This window comes from Otolemur garnettii, unplaced genomic scaffold (assembly GCF_000181295.1).
Source record: "Otolemur garnettii isolate 467f Iridium unplaced genomic scaffold, OtoGar3 scaffold00009, whole genome shotgun sequence".
NCBI classification, from domain to species: domain Eukaryota; kingdom Metazoa; phylum Chordata; class Mammalia; order Primates; family Galagidae; genus Otolemur; species Otolemur garnettii.
This window is the reverse complement of record NW_003852404.1, coordinates 23,423,365-23,442,425: the sequence shown is the minus strand read 5'-3', so window position 1 is coordinate 23,442,425 and position 19,061 is coordinate 23,423,365. Positions and strand designations below refer to the sequence as shown.

Here is a 19,061-nt window from a genome sequence, read left to right as displayed (position 1 = left end):
TCACCTGACACTCGTCATGAGGGCCAGGTGAAGAGTCGTTGAAGCTGTGCTTTTTCAGCGTGGAATTTTCCTCCATTGTAAACATTATCTGATATTAAAAATAGGCACACAGACACAAACAACACTGAGTGATAATTCATAATATGAGATAATACCGTTTGATACAATAACATTTTTACTGCCTTGTTTTTATCATTTTTAATACTTTTTTTTCCTTTGGCTTCTAATCTGTCCTGAGGAGAAATACATTTTGCATTGCGTATAATACTGTTATTAGAAAAGATGCATCATTTGTAAGAGTTATAAAACTTTTCTACTAATAATCCCAAGTACCTTTTGTGAGAATTTACTAACATGATTTCTGGTATCAGCAAAAGGACATCTTAAACTTGGCCTGCAAAAGAGCTGAAAGCTGAGTGAACTCTCCCAAGGGCTGTGTAGCTTATTAGGAAAAGGCAGCTCACACGGCCGCACAGTTGCATGCTTGTTATGTTCCTTGGAGGTTGAAAACCCTGTAAGGTACTAGGCATTATTATTCTGAAGCCCCAGACAGCCCGTGATAGGGAAAAAACAAGGAATTAACAGATCCAGAAGTTATTACGTTCAGGAATAGTAATAGTGATTTAAGACAGATTGTCACCAATTAAAGACGCCATTGCTTAGTTCATGTGTTCTGGGTGTGCTATTTAGACTTTGTTTTTCCTATCACTGGGATATTCCTTTGGGTTGGGGAGAAGTTCTAATTGGCAACCCTAATTATGCTGTACAAAGATACGCTGGGGAGAAGAGTTTGTTGTTTTTTTAATCCAATAGTTATATTTTCTCTGGTTCTTCACAAGTACTAGAGAGAGTTCAATGAAATCATTTTAAATGGTGAACATTTCCCCTCCTTAGACTCCCTCCAACTTCATGAAATTTGAAAACTCCTTTTAGCCTTTCTCCTATTTAGCTGCTTGTATTGTGGGCTTTAGAGGGTAATGAAGTGTCTGTGTGTGTGTGTGTTGTTTTACAACCACCTCTGTTTCCCTGGAAATATTTTAATTAGACACAATCTGAGTCTTTTTTAGGCACTTGAAAAAAATTGTGTTTTTAAGAAAACGAAGGTTGAAAACAGTTGTGGGTTTACTGGTTTACTGGTAGGTGAATCTTGTACAAGTCCAGTAACTCATAGTACTACATAAAGTACTGACTAACGTCATGCCCTCATTTGCAGTTGATCGTGGCAACTAGAAGTGGGGAAGATTGTACTTAAAGTTATATAAAGTTATAATTTATAAACTATAGTAGCAATACAGGTTTATTTTAAGGTATCATTTTAAATGCTAGTGATGACACTCCTGCACATTTCAGTTTGAAGTAACACAGCTTCCTCAACTGGATGTATTTTACAAAGGCACAAAAGTAGTTTTCTTATAAACCACCAAGAAGACAAACTCAGGTCTGAGTATCTCTTAGACCAAAAGAGTTTAGTGTTAGACAAAAGAATCCAGGCCCAAATCCCAAATTTATTACTTGCTAACTGCATATTCTGTACCTCTATAGGAACCGGAAAAAATTACCTAAACGCTTGTACATCATTTTACCTATTAAATGAGAATGACAGTAGCCCCCACCTGTAAGTTCACTGTCAGCACTAAATGAATTAGTACATATAGAGCCCCTAGAAGGAACAGTCTTGACACTTAGTATTATTGCAATGAACGAGTTGCCATTCATGTTACCTTGTTCTTTCATACAAGTGATTTTTGAACCTTTCTTTGAGACCTCTAGACCTGGATTCTTCTGCAGGACAGCTCATATGGGGAAGTAAAACAGTATCCCCTGTGTTTGTTTAGCATACATATTACACCATTGCCTATAGTTTCAATTGAAGAAATCATCCTGTTACCCACATGAACGCACATACACACAAGACAGAGAGAAACACTAAAAAAGAAACCTCTGAAATAGGTGCCCTGAAAGCAAAGAACTTGTCTTGTCTATCTTGTTAGCCGTACCACCAAGCATTGTACTTTTTTTGAGTGAATGAATAAATGAATCATAAATAAAATATTTAAGAAGCTGGGGCTTCAGCATAATGTGAGAGGATTTTACATATGTTTTGCATATGTAAAAGTAAATCACAGTGAAATTTCCAGTTATTCTAATGATGTAATAACATTAATATTCCATTGATTCTCTTATCCTTAAATATTGATAACCCATATCCTTTAATATTTTATTGATGCTCTTATCTCTTGAGTTAGGCTTAACTTTCAGCAGTTCTGGGAAATGCCCCATGATGTTTTGAGTTGTGTTCATTCTTTGAAGAAAATAACTGAGTTTTTACTATAATTTCTGCTAAACCTGGGTGACATCACAGTATATTAGTGGTCATATATATATATGTGTGTGTGGTCACACATACATTTACGTATATAATCCATACATGTCTACACATATATATGTGATATATAAAATTAAAATGTACTAGTTTTATTTGAATTTTCCAATAAATTAAGAAACTTATATGTCAAAATAAATTAAAATTTGTGATTCTAAAAATTATAATGTAAGTTAATCGACCAAGGAATATTATCCATTAGCAAGTGGGATTTGGAGTACAGCAGCATAAGAGTCCAAATAGCTCAATATCAATCTTCTGTTAAATACTGAAGGGCGGAATATGTTTGTATGTGTTTATGTGAATATCATCTGTCTGTGACCCCCATAAGTCAAGTACCTTGATCGTAGGACTCATGTAGATTTAAGCAACCACTTGATATGTAATACTTAATGCATAGAAAATACAGTATAACGTCTGTAAGTTGACCACCAAACGACTGTAACAAACTGGTCCACAGGCAGAGGGGTCAACATAAGGAACCAGGCCTTCCATGCTGGTATGTACGTGTGGTGCATGTCGGGTCTATGAACATTAGGTCAGCTGAATGACATGGTCCCAGGAGGGAGGTGCTCGGTTATGGAGGTTCTACTGTATAGTAAACATGTGCTGAATGCCTTCTGTTATTGTAGGCATTGTCGTGGGCGCTGGACACATACAGGTGATAAAGACAAGTTCCCTGTTTTTCTGTGAACTTCAGACACAAAGAGCCACACGATAAATATAGAAGTGTATTTCTTTAACTGGGGTGCTGCTCAGTGCAAGGCACTAAATAGAAAGTTGGATTTTACAAAAGAAAGAATGCATGCCTATCTTGCCCTAATCAAGGTCCCATAGCTCAGATAGCCCCATTCTGTCTGTGTTTTTTTAACCCTGCCAGCCTCCTCCTGAGTGTGACTTTTGCTCTGGCACTTAAAACCCTCCTCAATGGCATTCTTTGTCCTCCTTTCCATTTGTACTGGCAGCTGAGAAATTTGGCAATTCCTTACATGGTGACTAATAGCCATACTTCTTTGCAGATGTAATGTACCATATAAATGGCAAGTCCTGTATAAACATTAAATAATTAGCTTTCATAATAAGCCTATCAAGATACAGTGTAAAATTCTCTGTTTTGTATGGAAATAACTGAGCCATTGTGCATATACTTACTAAAATCACCGAATAGTGGAAGATTGTATGTTGTAATTCTGAAATTCTTGACTTCTGTTTTCTGACTCATAAATAAATGTATCTACAAATAATACCATATAAAACGGTGACCTATAAATACTGGATCTTTCATTAATAAATCCGTTTAATTTGTATTTTAAAGTCTATAAAACGCAAACATCTAGTAAGTCACTGACTTTGAGGTAGAGCACACAGTTCTGGTACTTTGACTTAGTCAGTGGTACCTTTTTTTATGACCTCTCAGACATTCAAGTCTGCCGAATATCAACTATTTAAAAATTGATGGTTACACACGCACACTTTTCCCTGCCATGCACTGCAGATTTTAAATTAAATCTAATATGCCAATCTTACCTTCTGTTTATCTTGATGACTTAGTGCTACTGTGATAAACTTTACGGAGTTCCCTGTACTGCAGTATAAGAAGTGTCATCACGGTGTCTATGTTTACTCAAAATGGCAATGTAGTTTAAGCTCAATCTATGCCTAACTCTAACCATGAAAAGACCGGGGAAGTCTTGTGCTTCTCTACAGCCCAGGAGAATTCAGAAACATAAAACTGTGTTTAAGTTAGTCTGCTCATCCGCCACATGCCCTCTAAGGAAACAAATTGCCACTAGTTCCTTTGACTCTGGTCGTAGCTTTTCATTGTATTTGTAATGGCTTCTCTTCACTTTAATTAAGGTTGAGCAGTGCTTGACATCCCTCTGTACTATATAAGTTTTTCAGAATATGTAATTTGGGGGGGGGAAAAGTACTTGTTTCCTAGGATAGAGCATAAGAGGTTTGCAAAATCTTCAAAAGTTCTGCTAGTTAAGAAAATAAGTACTTCTACCAGCATATTTTCTTCCAGGGTCTTAACCAAAGCATAATTTAAGGTTTAAAATTAAAGTTGCATGATACAAAAAAATCCAACTAAAAGATGACATGATTGTTGAAGGGTAGTTATGGATATATTCAGTGTCTGTGAATTTTTTTTTTTAGAATAAATGTATATCCTTTGGAAACAGTCATGATTAAGTCACAACTTTATAGAGAATTGATGTTTGCATGCATAATTAAAAAAAACAAATTCCTTAGCTTTAGAAGATGGTGATGAAAGATGACGAATGCTTCACGGGAATATTATTTAACACGTCATCATTTTAGTTTTCCTCTCCAGTGGGTTAAATTGTCTTGCCATACATTCATCCTTTTTGTTGGAATATTTTTAAAAGTTTGAATTAGTATTCATTTACTTTAAGAAAGATTGCAGACTTGTGAACACATTTGTATAAAGAATAACATTTTGTTCTAGTTAAGACCGTTAGCTAGAATGTGGGAATAGAAATAGTCACAGAAGCCTTTCTGATCTGCTTTCTTTCCAGCTCTCAAAAGCTATCTTATAATTCAAAATACCCTGCAATAAAACTCGATCGTATTACCTGTTCCCAGCAAGGTAAATATTAATATTTTTATTGATAGACATGAGCTTTTTATATACAGTGTGTCTATAAAGTCCGTGGGCTTTAAAATATACAAGTATTTTATTTTATAGACACCCCATAGACTTCACTGCAAGAAAAATATAAAAGTGATATCGTGGCAGCCAGGTACAAAGTCTGTACTCAGTACAGATGTGTTAAATGAAAGAATTATAGTCATTCTGAAATTAAATCACCTGTATTTACCTCAGCATGTGAGTTGGCATTCAGACAGAAAACTAAAGTATCGTAAAAGTGAATAATATAGACTGTTCACAATTGAAGACTAGGTAAGTGATTAGTAATTCTGGAAACCAAGTGGCGCATTGCAACCCAGGCAGGTCCTTACCGAGCACCTGCGGAGTTGCTGTCTTTGGGACTATCCTTCCTCATTTATTTCATCCTCCTATATGCCCTACTTTGAAAGGGATTCATTCATTCTTTTCCTTCTTCTAGTTGACAGGAGTTTACTATTTCCTATAAACTTTCATTGAAAATGTGGTCTTTGAAGTAAAAAAATAATAATAATAAAGCCAGGACTGCATAGTACCTGTCCATGCTTTTCCCAAGATACCCACTTTTGATTGCAATGCTCATATTTAATTAAAATGCTCATTTTTTTATTTCAGGTTAATATGAGGATACAAATGTTTAGGTTACGTTGTTTTCGATTCTAAGGTCAAGTTCAAGTTTGAGTTCAGCCCTCCACCCAGGGGATGTGCTGGACACCCGCACGTTGCGCACATTAGGTGAAATCCCACCGACGGCTTTTTAAAGTCATTTTGTGGTTGAAATAATAGAAGAAATAGCAGTTTTTCTTGGCAGAGGATTTAAAAATTAGAGATTATTAAGAAATCTCATGTCATATGCATAATGAATAACGAAATAATTTTCAGTATTACACTGAAAGTGTCCTCCCCCAACATAGAAAATATCTGAAAAAATACAGGATGCACAATATATTCAAAAGTATCCACATGATTGTTAGAAGGAAAATATAGCACTTACCTTTTCTCATAATGGGAAGGGTCATGACACTTACGTATTTAGAATTGTGAGCACAGTGTTATGATAAGACCAGATGGGTAGGATCATGGTAGGAAAGACTCCTTTACGGACTAGAGATCTGTGTTCTAGCTCGGTTACTAAATCAGGCGTCCTCAAACAACGGCCCACAGGCCACATGCAGCCCGCCTAGGACATTTATCTGGCCCTCTGGGTGTTTTTGCCACCACTGCCTGTCCTGCTTAGCAGCCGACTCATCCCAGGACCCGCAGTCCTGCCCTCCAACAGTCTGAGGAACCTTTAAAAAGTTAAGGACCTCTGTTTAATCCTTACGTTTATGGAGTAAATGTTCAATAAGCATTAGCCATTGCTAACTCTATAATTATATTGCAAATATTATTACCATTATAATTATTATTTATGTGATATGTCCTCTCCCCCAAAGAGCCTTAATTTATTAATATCTAAAGCAGAAAGTTTGCATTACACTTCTGTGAGACCCCTAACTGCACTGAGAATCTCAGAGTCATGAAGCTAAGCTTCATAGATGTTCATCTCATGATTAGGGAACAAAATTGACTTAAGATGCACTTGAGCTCACCAAGAGTGGATAGTCAGAAGGCTACAGTGCAGGGATGCTCAATGCCCTAAGTCATGCCTGTGGCAGTCATAAGGTGAATTCGTAGAAAACACAGTGAATTAAATAGAGCAAATGCATTTTGCAGTACGATAATGACATGATTTAAAAGGGGAAGAAAAGGAGATCAACCAAGTACAGTGGCACATGCTTGTAACACTTTGGGAAGCTGAGCCTGGAGGAGTGTTTGAGGCCAAGAGTTAGGGAGGGAGGGAGGGAAGGGGGGGAGAGGGAGGGAGGGAGAGAGAGAGAGGGAGAGGGAGGGAGGAAGGAGAAGAAGGAAAAGGGGAAGGAGGGGGATGGGAGGGGGAGGGGAAGGGGGGATAAGCCAGGCATGATAGTGCCTACCTGGAGTCCCATCTATTCTGGAGTCTGAGGCAGGTAGATTGCTTGAGCCCAGGAGTTTGAGATTACAGTGAGTTCTTCTGGTTTCTTTCTGATCAATAGTGGCAAAATTTCGTGGGACTCACTTGCTTCACTTTGTGGGCTAGATTAGATGATGTCAAAGACCTCTGCTGGTTCTGCAGTGTTATCTCTCAGTTTTCAGATTTCCTACAATACTTTCATATAATGTTTTATAAATATCACAGCCTCCATAATACTCAGAACAGTTTAATATTCTTTTTCTCCTTTAACCTCCCCCCTTTTTGAATTTGAGACAGGGTCTCACTCTGCTGTCCAGGCTAGTGTGCAGTGCTATTATCTTAGCTCACTGCAACCTAAAGCTCCTGGGCTCAAATAATTTTTCTTCTTCAGCCTCCCAAAGTAGCTGGAACTTTAGTTGTGCAAATACCATTCCCAGCTATTGCTTAAATTTTTTATAAAGATAGCATCTCAGTGTTGCCCAGAATGGTCTTGTACTGCTGGTCTTGAGGGATTCTCCTGCCCCAGCTCTGCTTTGTGCTAGGATTACATGCATGAACCACCATGGCTGGCTTGTCGCATCTTAACATTGCCTGGATAAGTTGCAAAGACACACCCGAATTTTAGAATTCTTTTCTGAAAACATGTTTACTTATTTGAGAATTGTATTAAAGTTGATATAAAGATTTTCAGAAAAATAAAAGATTATATGCTTTGTTTTTCTTTAAAAGATGAATTTTAGTTAGCCATTTTTAAAAGACAAAAAACTGGCAAGATTTAAATAAGTCAGTGAATTTTATATTTTCTATAAATTAACAGAGTTAAAAACCCCAAAAAGCTATTGAATCAAATTATATGAATCTACTTGTACATGTAAAATAAAGCTACGTAAATATGGGAGAAATCTGATATTGTTATAATGTGACAGTGAACTGTGGTTTAATACCCTTTTAAGTGATATCTGCTTTGATACCCTATATATGCAGCTGGTTCTTTTGAAATTAATACTAAATCCCTATGAAAATTTAGTTCCAGATTTTAAAATTTTGCACTGTTTAAATGAAGAATCATTTAGAAATATACACCTTGATTCATAGACTTATTAGAAGAGAAAAGGAGATGTTTTAAAAAGATCTGTATGGGTGGGGCACTTATAGCTCAGTGGGTAGGGCGAAGGCCCCATACACCGATGGTGGCGGGTTCGAACCCAGCCCCAGCCAAACTGCAACAAAAACAATAGCTGGGCGTTGTAACAGGTGCCTGTAGTCCCAGCTACTTAGGAGGCTGAGGTAAGAGAATCACCCAAGCCCAGGAGTTGGAGGTTGCTGTGAGCTGTGTGACATCATGGCACTCTACCAAGGGCGATAAAGTGAGACTCTGTCTTTCCAAAAAAAAATAAAAATAAAAATAAAACAAACAAACAAAAAAAGATCTGTATTTGAGATTACTTATGGATGCCACCAATCCTCTGAATTTGATCTTTATTGTAAAGGCTTAAATATACACATGAATTAAGAAAACTAAATAATTTAACTAGAAGTTAATACCATTTTATAGTGTGACACACTATTTTTCCTCAAAGGGAAATGTTTGGGACAGGTATAAGAAAGAAAAAACTACTTTTCTAGAAGGGAGAATAAAATCTTAAATTCATAACTTTATGCAGAATTACCCAAAGCCATTGGCAGCACCAGAGTTTTACGCTTTACAGCTGCAAAAATAACTACATGAGCATTATCTAAGCAACCATTTTTAATGGGTGACATTTTGTTAGCTTTTCCTAGTCTACTGTATGAGGCCAAATAACATAATAAGTGGGGGAAAAAACTTGAGTTATCTGACATAGACCTTTGATATTTTTGCAAGACATTTTATTATTCATGGGTTTGTTGGAGACATGATCTCAGTTTATAAATAAGATATAGTATTACCAATTTGGTTTTAAGGTCACCGTATAGAAAAACTGTTCAAATTATTTATTTTTATTTGAGACGTTATTTTTACTTGTGGGGGTTTCAAAGGTGTTAAAACTTTTCAGATGTGTTGTCGTAGATTAATAATGTGATCCAGCGAAGGCACATGCTGCTGGTTAAGGTCCTTTCATTTGCTTTTTCTATAAGCCTTACATTTTATTCGTGGTACATTCTTAACACCTAATAATGACACAAGTTTATAAATAGTGAAAGTCCTCTTACTCTGTTCTTTTATTATGTGGTAACAGTAGCTGGAGTTTTCAGTGTCTATATACTTTATTAATAGTGAATAGTTAGAATTATAACAGTTTGATGTAATAAGATTTCCTTTGTTTTTTTTTCCTTTTGTTTTTTTTTTCTTTTTACTGTGTTTTTGCAAAGATAAGAACACCATATCCTATCTGAAGCAATATTTTGCAAGTGTTAACATCATCACACTGTGTCCAAGTTATCTTAATAGGGGGATTTAAAAAGTAGGTTTTATTTGGGCAGACCTTATACCTTACTAGATGTATGTACCTCCTTAGTTGGTATTGAGGGAGAAAAAGGAAAGAACAGCAAGAGAAAAATAAAGGTTTTTATAAGGCTATAAACGTGTGTAAGGTTTTGAACCCAAAATTGAAAGAGCGATTTTTGAAATAACGTTCTGAGCATATGTTTTTTTACATCGTAGAACTTCATCCATGAAAGCATTTTTAATGCCATTTGAATGGAAAGACATTCATCCACGTCCAAAATTATACTATCGACTGTTAAAATCAACCAATTTTAAAAGACAAATAATATGTATCGCTCCAAGTCAGCATGTTTAACATACAACAATAACAATAAAAATGTTAAGTAGTATCTTAAATCAGGTTACTAAAATGGTTCACGTTTTATTACATACTGGATCTAGAGAAATGGGGTGGAGGAAAGGTAACTATTTATTGGACTTTGTACTGAAGGATGTAGTCTCCATTGTTGTTTTGTAAATAAGGAAGCAAACGTATTACATAATATTTTCAAGATTACACGTGTAATAAACAGCAGAGTTGTGATTTAAGACCAATGGATGCCAAATTATTCACGATTTTTTGATGTTATCAGGATAGTGAGGACAATTTTACTGCATGAACTATTTTTGCATATGTAATTGGATTATTTCTCATATTTTATTCCAATGGTTCCAATGTAGGAATGCTGCTTGTTTTACAATATGGTAACATTATATTAGTATCACATTGATATTATGATAATGAATGGGTTTCTCCTCTAAAATACAGTGTTAATAGTATAAATGGCTTAGTAATCTCTCATTTTGAGTACATTTAAAGATTAAATAAGATAATATATACCAACTCCTCCCAACTACTTGGAACATCAAACTCCATGCTGTTACACTTGTACATTTAAAGTTGACATGTAACCAAAATGTGTATACCTCTGTAATACCAGAATATTATTTATTTCAGAAAATAGAAAAAATTTAAAAAAGTCAATGCTCTTGGTAGTAGTTCTGATCATAATATTGGTGCCCCCTAACAGTCTCAGTGATAATGGAAAAAACACAATGAATTTGAATGTAGTTCTTTAGATATGTCTGAAGTTTTTATGATGAACATAGTTAAATTATCTTGGTTATATAATCTTGTCCATTAATTGTAAATATCTATAAAATATCTCAATTAAATGCATATAGGGAAGCATCTTCATTTTTTCTTTTAGTATGTTTGTTTGCTCATGTATGTAAAATTACAGAAAGCATTATCCCGAAGTGGCATTTGGATATAAAGAAGATTCAATTATAATCATTAGCAGATGGATAAGAAAAATGTAGCAAAAAGGCAGAAAAGAAATGCACGTTACAGATTAGCCAAATGCTGACTCTGAGGGCACTAAGCAGCAGAATACACTTGCCTGGTGCTTTATGAAGAATATCAAATTATCCCTCCCGTGCACGCTTAACGCCAAATACCTTATCAAACTGCAGGTGTCTCTAAGTAGATACAGATTCTTAAAACTGTATGGTGGTAGCTATTAGAAGCAGTTCATGATGATAAATGTGTCTTTGCTGAAATTCAGAGCTAAGAACTGTATTTGTTACTATTGAGTATAATGATTTCATCTTGTTCTTACAGTCCTACGGGACGACTTCAGACAAAATCCTTCCGATGTCATGGTGGCAGTCGGGGAGCCCGCGGTAATGGAATGCCAGCCTCCGAGGGGCCACCCTGAGCCCACCATCTCGTGGAAGAAAGACGGATCTCCCCTGGATGATAAAGATGAAAGAATAACTGTGAGTATTTCATTCAGCAGCAGGGAGCATTTGTATGCCTTACTCCACATCCTCACCAAAGAAAAAAGAGAAATGTGAAGAAGTTTCTTCTAAGTAAGGCTTGTATTTGTTCCTTTTTTTTTTCACTCCTTCTTGTAAAATAGATAAACTTCAGTTCTCCCTCTGTTAACATGAAAATAAGTGAGGAACATGCGTGGTGTTTAGAGTTCAATAAAAGAAAAGTTAGGATTTCCTTTTGAATGCCTTAGAGTTAACACAGTTATGTATGACTTTATTATTGTAATAACTAAGCTTATAAAATTCCCATGTGTTACAATAAAAATTATTTGTTTCAAAAAATCAGTTATACAGCATGTTTCCAGAAGGCCTCTTAAACTAATTCAGAATTTTTTAAATATTTTTTCCCCTGTGTTTAAATGCCTTTTCTGTTCCATAGAGTCCCATATTATTTCTGAGAAATAAAAACTCATCCTAAGTGATGGTTAGTGATGAATTCATCTCATTTAAGAATACAGTTTGTGTGATTAGATTATTGGATTGCACATTCCTGCTCTGACAGGAGAGAATTGTGTGATCTGTGCATTTTCTTCTTGACAGTAGTGAGTCTATGTGACGTCTTTAGCTTATTCTGTCTTGTAGGGTGTTACTAATGGATCGCAATCATGAAGTTCTCATTGGTTCTTTTACTGTTCAACATTCCCTGTTATCATTTTCTTGGTTCAGCACCTACTGGTATCTGTCCATTGTGAATTCATTGGCCAAGATTTAAATTCCCTGAGATAAGTTTGTGTGTAGAAAAGGTCACTGCTAAAGGTGCAGAACAAAGTTGTAACACAGACCATATAAAGCTAATAAGTATTTGCACTCTTACGGAGCAACCAGTTAGCAGATTAGCATGATGACCGAGAGAGAGAAAAGTGGAGAAGGCTGTAGAAGACAAACTTTTAGGGACTTTGAAAGAAAATCAAGCTTTTTCCCTGTACTGATCTCAGTTAGAATGAGTCTTTCAGTGGGCGAGAGTGACCGTTCTGTTATTAAACGGTGATGAAAAATCACATGGCAACGTGGACTGTATGTGGAGACAGCGCTTTCAGGAAACAGCGCTGAAAGCACAGGGGACTAGACAATAAAGAACAAACATTTCTCTTGTTAGTGATAATAGATTCCTTTTGAATTTATGCACGATTAAGTAAAAAAAATTTTTTTCCTCTTAAAAATATGTTCTAGATGATTTAAAGACCATTATCTGTAATCCCATTTCCCTACCTTAATGATTCAAACATTTTAAAACCATTATATCACTGACTCCTCTCATGCCTCTTTCCTGACTACTTATTCGTGTTTAATACAAATTAATGACAACATTCTTAGCACTGGTAATGCAGCTTAAACAACACTTAGTGGGTGTCCTTCAGTAACTCACATATAAATTAGTATAATGTAGACTATGTTAAACTATAAGAAGTCCTATACAAATAGTGAAGGGGTAGAGGGATTCATTAGCACTCAGGTGGAGTTGAAATTTCAAATAGGCTGGCCAGAGAATGGCTTGCATAAAGACATGAAAAACTGAGGGAGGGAACTAAAAAATCTGGGAAAAGGGCTCGGCACCTGTAGCACAGTGGCTAGGGCGCCAGCCACATACCCCAGAACTGGCAGGTTCAAATCCAGCCCGGGCCTGCCAAACAACACCAAAAAAAAAGCTGAGTTATGGCAGGCACCTGTAGTCCTAGCTACTTGGGAGGCTGAGGCAAGAGAATCACTTAAGCCCAAGAGTTTGAGGTTGCTGTTAGTTGTGATGCCACGGCACTCTACCGAGGGTGACATAATGAGATTCTGTCTTCAAAAAAAAAAAAAAAAAAAAAAAATCTGGGAAAAGAGTACCCTAGGCACACAATACAGGAAACTCAAAGACATCAAGTTCTAACACATTCAGCCAAACAACAAAGAGTCAAAGTGGGTTGAACAGAGTACATGAAGGACAGATTTGTAAGAGACAATGTCACAAGGTGGGGGTACCAGGTAGCCAGGCTCTGCAGAATCTTTTGAATGGTGTAAATAGTTCGGCTCTTCTTCTCAGTAAGGTGAAGACCTTCAGGGGCTTCTCAGCAGAGGTAGGGAGACCAGTTTGGAACCTTTGCAACAATCCAGACAAGAGACAATTGATAGTTTGAACCAGTCTGTTAGGATAGGAGGCAGTGACGAGTGGGTAGCTTCTGTATACACTGTAATGCAGTCGCCTACAGAATTTGACAACAGGTTGGATGTGGCTGGCGAGGAAAAGGGAGAGTCAAGGATGATGCTTATTGATTGGCCTGAGCAGCTGAAAAGGTAGAGATGACATTAACTGAGACTCTGTTGGAGACTATTTGGGGTGGGATGTATCAGGAACTCAGTTTTAGACGTGGTAATTTTGAAATGCTTATTAGATATCTAAGAGTAAATGACAAATAGGCAGTTGGGTATATGAAATTCAGAACTGAGGCTGAGGTTAGATAATAGAGTAGGTTGTGGTAGACGTACAAGTCCTCATTATTGTCCAGTCCTTTCCTCCTTTGCGGTAGATGGAAGTCTCTGCTTCCCAGCTGCCTTGAGGTTGGGCAGACTTGTTTGACTGCTTCAGCTTCACGGCTTGTGCATGGAAATTAAAGAAATTAAATACCAGCATGGGAGTAAGCATCTAGTACTCTTTTGTTACCACTGTGCAAACAAGCAAGCCCTGTATTCTAGGCAGTGCAGCTGAAATATGGAGAACCCCCTGACAGCTCAAGCAGAACTTTCTACCCCACACCTCTGTCTTTCCATAACAGAAATGTGCAAACTGAGAAACAACTCTTTGTTGCATTAAGTCATGGGGTGTATCTTACCATAGCATAATATAGCTTATCGTGAAGAATACGGGAGCCATGTGTCCATGTTATTTGAAAACAGGATACAGAAGTCACCATGGGAACGATTATAGGTAGAAAGGAAGTGAAGAGCAATGCTTAGCTCCTGGGGAGAACAGCCAGAAAGAGCAGTGGAAACCGAGAAGGAGAGATCAGAGAGAAAGGAGGAGGCCAGAAGGGCGGCCACGTCAAGCCAGGATTTTAAGGAGGTGGCAGTGACTGACTCAGTTGCAGCTGGCAGATTAAATTACAAGGAACTGGGAATTGACGTCTGGATTTAGCAGGTTGGTGGTCGATCACTGAACAGGTTCAGTAGAGGCTAGAAAGACGGAAATTAGAAACAGGGCGTAGACAACTCTTAATGTTGTACCACATGTGGCAGATAAAAAAACACAGGTGTTATTAGTCCTGCATTTCACAAGATCTTAATTTATTTTAAAGATTATGTGTTATGCATGTGCCTGTGTATTATGTATATGTGTGTGTTTGTTATTTTTTATGACATTCACAGTTTAAAAATCACTGTAGTAAATTCGATGTTTTAAAAATTCTTGGAATTCCCTTCTGTGTCCTGTATTGAATTAAAAGAAATTTCGAAGTTTCTGCCAAAATGTTTAATTTATTCTGAGTCTTCATTTACTTGTGCTATGTAGAGGGATGCTATCCTCTGATTAAAGACTACCAGTCTTCCACCACAACAGGTTCTGGTCAATAAAGAGACCAACTCCAATCAGGAATCAAACAACTTCAAGTTGTAAAAACCTATGACTATGAAATTATGCCAGGGTATGTTAATATATAAATAACACTTAAATTATTTACATGCTGCCAAAGTGATGATCCACAATAGCGTTCCATATGCTAGGAAGTTGTCACATCTGAAACTCTTACTATTTCTAAGACCATCTGTGTGTTTTATATAAATTATGACTGGGGAACTGATAAAACGCTAGAGGTAAAAAGCACATTTATACACCGAGGAAAAGGAATAGATTGAAAATCAGCAGTTTAAGAGGAAAATCATTATTTTTATTTAGATCATAACTGTTTTGTTTTATTTAGACAAAACTAAAATTGGATCATTGAAATAAAAACTTAGACTATAAACAGAGTACTTGATATTATTTTAAATTCCATTTTTCAAAAATGAAAATAAATTCTTCCAAGAGGCTGGTTATTCGATACTTTAATGTGATTCTTCTTTCCTAAGCTTTGTATTCAAATGATCATTTTCTTTTCTATTGTTAATGCACTTGGCCAAACGTGTTGAGTGCAGATGAACGGGAGATTAAAGCACATAGCATCTTTATAAAAGGCGATTGAACATTGCGTGGTTATTGCTACAGTTTTGGTTATAGGAATTTCGGGAGTTCTTTAATGTGGTGGTTTCCTTTGTTGAAAATTTAAAGTACACCTCTCCCAGCTGTGGGAACAAAGACACACCCTACAGAAAGGGGAAATGTGTAATTGAATTGTAGCTGCACCTGTATTTTTTGATGTTCTTAAGTCATTACTTCTTACACTGACCTGGATTCTGAGCCAAATTTTAGATCCATGATGATTATAAACTCAGAATATATAAATAACATTTTCTTATTCTCCCACATGATGGAAGAATCTTTTAGAACTTTTTTGGCACGTATTTCTCAGAATCATTTGAAAGAGGCCTTAGACAATGTTTGTCTCTAGTGTTCTTTTTTCCTTCCAGACACTAGTATTTATATTTAGAGTTAGAAAGAAATTTAACTGGCAGGCTGGATTAAGTTGATTTAATTCATATGTTTCAGAGTTAGTCATAACCATCATTAGCAATAAATAAAATCTTTCCATAGAGATGAATCAGAGGACTGAAGTCTTCTTTTTGATGTACACCAACAATTATTTATGCATACCTTACAAAAGTAATATGTTGTATTTCTCTTATTTCATTATGTTTTATAAAATATTGCATTTAAGTCTAAGATATTTCATAATGGTAGAAAAAAGAGAATGTTAAGTTTGGGGAAGAAAACTAACACCAAATATTAAAAAAAATTTTTTTTCATTCAATCAAAAAGCTAAATATTAACACAATTGATTTCATTAAATAAAAGAGTAGAAGGAGGGGTACTGGATACTGGGAAGAGTAGTAGGGAGGGGTGAGTAAACTGGAGGTGATTAGTAGGTGCAAAAATTAATTCGATAGAATGAACAATATTTGATTGCACAACAAAATGACTGTAGTCACCAAAATGACTGTAGTCATCAATAAATTATGATATACTTCAAATTAACTAAAAGAATGGAATTAGAATATTCTTAACACAAAGAAATGGTAAGTGTTTGAGGTGATAAATACCCTAATTACTCTGGTTGGATTATTATACATTGTATAGTTGTATACAATGTGTAAAAACATCACATGTGCCCTATAAAGGTACACATGTATTATGTAGCCATAGTAATTTGATATATATATATATATTTTTTTTTTTTTTAACTAATATGAGGGCACACATTTTTAGATTACGTAGTTCTCACTTCCAGGGCAAAGTTCCAGTTGTAAAAGAGCCCCTCACCCAGGGGGCGTGTTCTACACCCTCTCAATGTGCACCACAGGTGAGATCCCACCACGTGCCCTTCCTCCTTCTGCCAATCATCCTCCCTCCTCCTCTAGCCCCTGTAAAGCCTTTCTTTACAGAAAGAAGTATGTGCAATCCTTGCAGAACTAAAAGTAGACCTTCCATTTGATCCTGCAATACTATTACTAGGTATCTACCCAAAAGAACAAAAATCATTTCACCACAAAGACCTTTACACCAGAATGTTTACTGTGGCTCAATTCATAATTGCCAAGTCATGGGGGCAGCCCAGAAGCCCATCAACTCATGAATGGATTGACAAAACTGTGGTGTATGCATACCATGGAATACTATTCAGCCATTAAAAAAGATGGAGATGTTACATCTTTTATGTTTGCCTATATGGAGATGAAACACATTCTTCTTATTAAAGTATCCGCAAGAATGGAAAAATAAATATCCAGTGTATTCCATACTAATATGAAACCAATATATAAACAATTACATGCTCATATGAACAATGAAAAATATTTTTTAAATGTTAAAAATAAAAAAACCATAGAACTGCAATTATCCTTTAATTAAATAAGTTAAATACAGTTTAAAATAGCTAACACAAATATTTTTCGAGATTAAATTTATTTCAAAATTTGTCATTTATTCTATATATGTTGACTTGAGTAATTTCAACATTACCTTAGGGAAATAAATTTGCTATTAATTAGCAAAATTTCTGGGGGAGGTAGGTCACAGACAATTGTACAGTGTCCCAGGGACCAGTTTCTCTGTCTTGGGTTTTTATGAAGTGGACATTCTCTCAGTGGTAGTAAAAGATGAAAGGAAATAGCCCATCTCTCATGGAGGGATTGTAGATAAAAAATAGTAAAACTTATTTAAGCCACTATTATAAACAGAAGAAACATATTTATAAAGTAAAATGTTAAGCCATCCAATAATGGTTAGGTGATAACTAATGAAACACTATTGTTTACCTCAGTATGTGATAAAAATTAGGTAGCAAATTGATACATTGCATTAACAAAACAGAACGATGGCTTTTCTTATTTATTTTTAAGATCTGCTAATCCATGACAAGAAATTAAGCTTTTTATTTTAGATTAATAAGTGAATATTACAGGAGCAAATATAAGCCCTAAACACCTGATACACAGTCAATATGAAATAAATGTTTGTTGAATGTTGCAAGTTAGTATTTAAGGCCTCAAATTCAGCTCTTCTTCTTGTCTGCCATGAAAATGAAGGAAAAAAATTTCCAATTTTTTAAATCTGAAAATTTTCAAACAGATTGGTCAGTTTTAGAGATGCTTACGGCAGGAACACTAACAATTTATTAATCTACCAAGGTAATAAGTGTTGTGTATTGAGAACAGAACCTGCTACATATTGTATTAGATGATTACCTCATTTTATTCGATTAATAAGCTACTTCCTTTCCATTAGGGCATGCCTGTATCTGTCCATTCTTCCTCCTTGACAAGAAGAAAAAGAAAATGATGATGAAGAAGATAGCAGATACTTAGTGCAGTTCTTCCTATGTGCTAATCCCTGTTCTAAGCACTTTATGTATATTGACTCATTTAATCCTGACAATAACCCTGTTAAAAAAAATACTAAAAATTTTGCTAATGCAGTAGCTAACTTCAAACTGAAGTTTAACTCAGTTTGGTTGAAAGTTAGACTCACTAACCAATTTGCTAGAATTTGTTCCACAGTCATAATTTATACAAAACACACAGATGGGTCCGATAGATTTTACTACATATATAACAACCCCAACATGCTATCAGTGCAAATTGTGACTAAGTATGACTTTATCTCTTCGTTTCCACAGTAAAGTATTATCTTTATTTTTCAAGAGTCTGGAGAGGTTAGTTTGCACAGTGTAGGTGATGATGATCTTGAAACTGGGCCTGGAACATTTAAGAATGAGTGTGCATTATGTCCATATAGAAATCTGTCACATAAGTAAGAACGGTAACATTTGAAAAGTTCAGTAGTTTCACAAAAGATGGTATAGGAACGGTTAAATTTAACCAAAGATTATAGCTCAGATAATCTAAAATTATTTATTCTGAAAACTAGAACTCCTCCCTAAAAAGACTTTTCTACAGAGGATGATAATTAACTACTCATCACTTGGCATTTAGGGGAAAAAAAGATTAATGTTAAAAATTATATTGTGAGTCAGTGAAGGATTCAACTGAATGTGCTTTATATTTAACTAGTTAACTGTCCAAGTTCTAATACTATCACCTATACACACTTGAGAAATTATTTTTGAAAAATTAAGCAGTGAAGAGAAATTATATAATGATT

At 35.7% G+C, this 19,061-nt stretch overlaps 1 protein-coding gene across 3 annotated transcripts in view; it reads left to right on the top strand.

Moving 5' to 3' along the window:
* Positions 1-19,061, top strand: part of ROBO1 (roundabout guidance receptor 1) — a 952,396-nt gene that overhangs the window by 790,338 nt on the left and 142,997 nt on the right. For all 3 annotated transcript variants that reach the window (XM_003783918.2, XM_003783920.2, XM_003783919.2), the window contains one exon: positions 11,118-11,275. In XM_003783918.2, coding sequence (XP_003783966.1) covers positions 11,118-11,275 — 158 coding nt within the window. The remainder of the gene's footprint in view (positions 1-11,117; positions 11,276-19,061) is intronic.